The sequence below is a fragment of the Oncorhynchus tshawytscha genome, unplaced genomic scaffold (assembly GCF_018296145.1).
Source record: "Oncorhynchus tshawytscha isolate Ot180627B unplaced genomic scaffold, Otsh_v2.0 Un_contig_7123_pilon_pilon, whole genome shotgun sequence".
NCBI classification, from domain to species: Eukaryota; Metazoa; Chordata; class Actinopteri; order Salmoniformes; family Salmonidae; genus Oncorhynchus; species Oncorhynchus tshawytscha.
Genome location: NW_024609705.1, coordinates 119,477 through 125,000, shown reverse-complemented (window position 1 = coordinate 125,000; position 5,524 = coordinate 119,477). Strand labels below are relative to the sequence as shown.

At 41.6% G+C, this 5,524-nt stretch overlaps 1 protein-coding gene across 2 annotated transcripts in view; it reads left to right on the top strand.

Moving 5' to 3' along the window:
• Positions 1 to 5,170, top strand: part of dlc1 (DLC1 Rho GTPase activating protein) — a 154,719-nt gene extending 149,549 nt beyond the window's left edge. For both annotated transcript variants that reach the window (XM_042317124.1, XM_042317125.1), the window contains 3 exons: positions 295 to 512; positions 2,177 to 2,350; positions 3,093 to 5,170. In XM_042317124.1, coding sequence (XP_042173058.1) covers positions 295 to 512; positions 2,177 to 2,350; positions 3,093 to 3,192 — 492 coding nt within the window. In that variant the 3' untranslated portion in view covers positions 3,193 to 5,170. The remainder of the gene's footprint in view (positions 1 to 294; positions 513 to 2,176; positions 2,351 to 3,092) is intronic.
• Positions 5,171 to 5,524: the final 354 nt, after the last annotated feature.

The window sequence follows — 5,524 nt, the reverse complement described above, 5'->3', positions numbered from 1 at the left end:
AGTCACAAGGCCTCTTGAAGGAAGGCAGCTGACTAGTGTAACAGATAAGGAGAGAGGCTTTGGGTTGTTGTGATTACAACACTGCCCTTACAGTTATGTTCCCAATCATGGTGCAAGACCTGGGCCTTCTTCCCCAGAGCCTGAGTAGCGCTAGTTTCAACATTGCATCATTACAGTTACCGTTAGCATTGTTTCCCCAAAAAACATTGTTGCCCTTAAACCTGTCAATAACACATACAGATGTGTTTTTACAAAAGTATTAAAAGATGATCTCTTTTGTTTTCTGACTCTTAGGTCCACGATGGCTCGCCGCTGCGCCTGTGGAAGGCGTCCGTGGAGGTGCCTGCGGGTCCTGAGGAGGTGTTGACGCGGGTCCTCCGGGAGCAGGGCCGCTGGGACGAGGACCTGATGGAGAGCCGTGTGGTGGAGACGCTAGGCGATCGCACAGAGGTTTACCAGTACACCAGGAACACCATGGCCCCCCACCCCACCAGAGACCACCTCGTGCTCAGGTAGAAGATCTCCCTACACTCCAGAAGGGTTCTTCAGCTGTCCCCATAGGAGAACCCTTTTTGGTTCAGAGTAAAAACCCTTTTTGGAAAGGTTTCTACATGGAACCCAAAACGGTTCTACTTGGAACAAAAATTGTTCTACCTTGAACCAACAATACTTCTTCAAAGGGTTCTCCTATAGGGACAGTGTAAAAACCCTTTTCGGTTCTAGATAGTACTTTTTTCCTGGAGACTGTACCTACCTTCCCACGCCTTGTATATCCCCTTCTTGTGTTGTTTTTATACTTCATCCATTATTTCTTTCCTTCTTTCATTATTCTCTTCCTAAATGATATAAAACATCTCTGTCTCTCTTTCTCTCAATGGTATAAAACATCTCTGTCTCTCTTTCTCTCAATGGTATAAAACATCTCTGTCTCTCTTTCTCTCAATGGTATAAAACATCTCTGTCTCTCTTTCTCTCAATGGTATAAAACATCTCTGTCTCTCTTTCTCTCAATGGTATAAAACATCTCTGTCTCTCTTTCTCTCAATGGTATAAAACATCTCTGTCTCTCTTTCTCTCAATGATATAAAACATCTCTGTCTCTCTTTCTCTCAATGATATAAAACATCTCTGTCTCTCTTTCTCTCAATGGTATAAAACAACTCTCTCTCTGTCTCTCTTTCTCTCAATGATATAAAACATCTCTCTCTCTGTCTCTCAATGATATAAAACATCTCTGTCTCTCAATGTATAAAACTCTCTCTTCTCTCTCAATGATATAAAACATCTCTCTCTCTCTCTTTCTCTCAATGATATAAAACTCTCTCTGTCTCTTTCTCTCAATGATATAAAACATCTCTCTCTCTGTCTCTCTTTCTCTCAATGGTATAAAACATCTCTCTCTCTCTCTCTCTCTCAATGGTATAAAACATCTCTCTGTCTCTCTGTCTCTCTTTCTCTCAATGATATAAAACATCTCTCTCTCTGTCTCTCTTTCTCTCAATGGTATAAAACAACTCTCTCTCTGTCTCTCTTTCTCTCAATGATATAAAACATCTCTCTCTCTGTTTCTCTCAATGATATAAAACATCTCTCTCTGTGTCTCTCTTCTCTCAATGGTATAAAACATCTCTCTCTCTGTCTCTCTTTCTCTCAATGATATAAAACATCTCTCTCTCTGTCTCTCTTTCTCTCAATGATATAAAACATCTCTCTCTCTGTCTCTCTTTCTCTCAATGGTATAAAACAACTCTCTCTCTGTCTCTCTTTCTCTCAATGATATAAAACAACTCTCTCTTTCTCTCTTTCTCTCAATGATATAAAACAACTCTCTCTTTCTCTCTTTCTCTCAATGATATAAAACAACTCTCTCTCTGTCTCTCAATGATATAAAACAACTCTCTCTCTGTCTCTCAATGATATAAAACAACTCTCTCTCTCTGTCTCTCTCTCTTTCTCCAATGGATAAAACAACTATCTTTCTCTCTTTTTGTGGGTGACAGACCTACCTAAGGGAGCGTGTGCGTTGGTGTGTACCTCAGTGGACCATGGCGGGGCAGCGTCTTTCTCTCAATGGTATAAAACAACTGTCTCTCTTTCTCTCTTTCTCTCAATGGTATAAAACAACTATCTTTCTCTCTTTTGGTATAAAAGTCAAAATGTCTTCTCTCTGCTCCAGGACGTGGGTGACAGACCTACCTAAGGGAGCGTGTGCGTTGGTGTGTACCTCAGTGGACCATGGCGGGGCAGCGTTACTGGGCGTGCGGGCCAATGTGCTCACCTCACGCTACTTCATCGAGCCATGCAGCAGCAACAAGTCTCGCCTCACACACATCTCCAGGGTCGACTGCAGGTGAGTCAGCTGGAACGGAAGCAGTAGAAACAGTAGGATAGAAACAGTAGAATAGAAACAGTAGAATAGAAACAGTAGAATAGAACCAGTAGAATAGAACCAGTAGAATAGAAACAGTAGAATAGAACCAGTAGAATAGAACCAGTAGAATAGAACCAGTAGAATAGAAACAGCAGAATAAAGGCTAGACATGCTCAACTCTGAACTAAAATGTTCAAGGGAACTAGAGGAGAGCTTTAAATCAAAGTAACTCTGGTCTGATACTAAAACATCTCCTCTCTAAATCAAAGTAACTCTGGTCTGATACTAAAACATCTCCTCTCTAAATCAAAGTAACTCTGGTCTGATGCTAAAACATCTCCTCTTTAAATCAAAGTAACTCTGGTCTGATACTAAAACATCTCCTCTGGTCTGATACTAAAACTAAATCAAAGTAACTCTGGTCTGATACTAAAACATCTCCTCTCTAAATCAAAGTAACTCTGGTCTGATACTAAAACATCTCCTCTCTAAATCAAAGTAACTCTGGTCTGATACTAAAACATCTCCTCTCTAAATCAAAGTAACTCTGGTCTGATACTAAAACATCTCCTCTCTAAATCAAAGTAACTCTGGTCTGATACTAAAACATCTCCTCTCTAAATCAAAGTAACTCTGGTCTGATACTAAAACATCTCCTCTCTAAATCAAAGTAACTCTGGTCTGATACTAAAACATCTCCTCTCTGTCTCTCTGTTTCCAGGGGTCGGTTCCCAGAGTGGTACAATAAACTGTATGGACACCTGTGTGCCAGTGAGGTGGTGCGGATACGCCAGTCCTTCACCACCCAGATGGATAAGTGAGGGCCAGGCAGCTCCACTTGACTTGGAGACCAAAGTCACAAGAAGGGGCGACACCCTGGAACCAGAAAGAGTCTCTATCCACCCCCACCTCAGCCCCTAATTCGCTACAGCCCTGATGCTGGTTGGGGTTGACTGGGGGAGGACAACCCATTGACTCATTGACATGATTCAAGCTCTTGACAGACATACCCTTGTGTCCTGGACAGAGAGACTTTGAACAGACTTTGTCGTCATCCGTAGACTGTCATCAACAGCCAGGTGGGGTTACTGCCTCCGAGGGGTCCTGCAAGGCCTGGAACGGCCATGGACCCTCACAGTTCTTTCAGAGTTGTGTTATGGTTCTTGTGCTAGGTGATGTGTTGCGGGCGGCACGACCAAAGTAAATGTGTCTGAAATGGAAGTATGGTGTCACTCATCCAACAAGCATAATACCTTTACAGAGAGGATGTGACATCACCGTCAGAGGATGTGATGTCACGGATTAGTTAAAAGAGAATCTATAGGGGAGGGGGGCTTCTGATAAGAGAGAAGGTTAGTGTGTGGGTGTGTGTGTGATGAATGGTTGATTAATTAGACGTATTTCATGCACTGGCTCCCAGCTGCAATATAGTGTGTATATACTATATCCTGCATCTGTTCATGTTGCTTTTTCCTGTTTCCTCTCTCTCTCTCTCTGTGTGTGTGTGTGTGTGTGTGTGTGTGTGTGTGTGTGTGTGTGTGTGTGTGTGTGTGTGTGTGTGTGTGTGTGTGTGTGTGTGTGTGTGTGTGTGTGTGTGTGTGTACTCGTTCACAAGTGTTTTTATCCTGTTACAGCGGAGGCAATGTCCACGACATTGTTTTCAGGAAGATACTGTATTTTTCGACAGATGGATAATATGGGCTAACAGTTGTGTGAATGTATTGAAAATATGCAATATCTGAGTTTGTATTGATAAGTGGGGTATGGTGAGTTGATAGTTGGTTAAATGGCATTAGGGAAAGCTAGTATAGAGTGGGTTTAAAGGATGGAACAGAAGCAAAATGGTGGCTGGAACACCAATTGGTTGAGAGGGTTAAAGTCGCCCCCAAAACTAAAATGGAGACTTAGATTCTGATGGACCAAGCTTAAAGAAAGTAGACATTCAGAGAACATTTTGATTGATTCCACTGCTTAAAAGAGCATCGAGAACAACAACAATCAACAGGGCTAGGATTCCAAAATGGCCGCCATTTGTAGGCTAAACGTTGATGAAAGGAACACTTCCGGTTGTTACTTTTGTAGTAGTACGATGTACAAGAGCAGTCAAGGTAGTCTTCTGCTTCACAGAAGAAAAACCTGGGGGGAAAGAAATAGAAAAGAAGAGAAGAAATGAATAGAAAACAAAGAAAAGAGAAGGTCCTTTTATAAAGGTGTGGGATTTTACAGGTTTTACTGTAAATAGAGGAGGAGAAAGTGCAGGGAATGTTTGTCTGGTTTAAAGAAGGAAAAATAATCTATATGCGCAGGTTTATTTTCTGTCTGTCTGTCTGTCTGTCTGTCTGTCTGTCTGTCTGTCTGTCTGTCTGTCTGTCTGTCTGTCTGTCTGTCTGTCTGTCTGTCTGTCTGTCTGTCTGTCTGTCTGTGTTACCTTAAATGAAGTATAAGACTAATAGTAACCAAGTACACCTTCATCCGGGCCGGATTTGGGCCCCGTGTTAAAACCTATACGTTCTCTGTTCAGTGTGTGACTCATTTGCTAAGCGTTGTGTTGTATTGTTAAACGTGTGTGTACATGATTTGTATGCCGTCAGATATGAGTAACGCATGACAATGACATTTAATTTAAAAATATATTTATACCTCAGATATGTTTTTTTTGTACCATGTTTATTTTATTGTAAATGTTACGCTTAAGTTACAGAAATGTGTTTTATATTTTGTATTATTAATATTATTTCTGTACAGATTAATCACAGTCACGTGCACTATTAAATGTATTAAACAAAGAGTGTTGTCTTAGTTGGGTCATTGGCTGCTGTTTTGAAATGTTGAGTGTTCAGGTGGATTGGAGTTGTTGACTTGGTTTCTGATGTCATTTAATATGATAATGCACTTCACAATGGTCTCATGTAGGCTGCCCCCCAAAAGTGCCCCTTTTAAGGTTTTTCGGGCCAAAGGAGTGCCATAAGCAGTACACCATTACCCAAACATTGGTTTTGTTGTAACTCTGAACTACCTTATCATGGCTCTGAGAGTTTGTTTCTACATTCCCTCTCAGACAGGCAGCTTAGCCTGGGGTCATACTGTACCCTGCCCCTGGATTACCTCTCTCTCTCCCTTCTTCTCCCTCTCTCTCTCTCTCTCCCTTCCTCT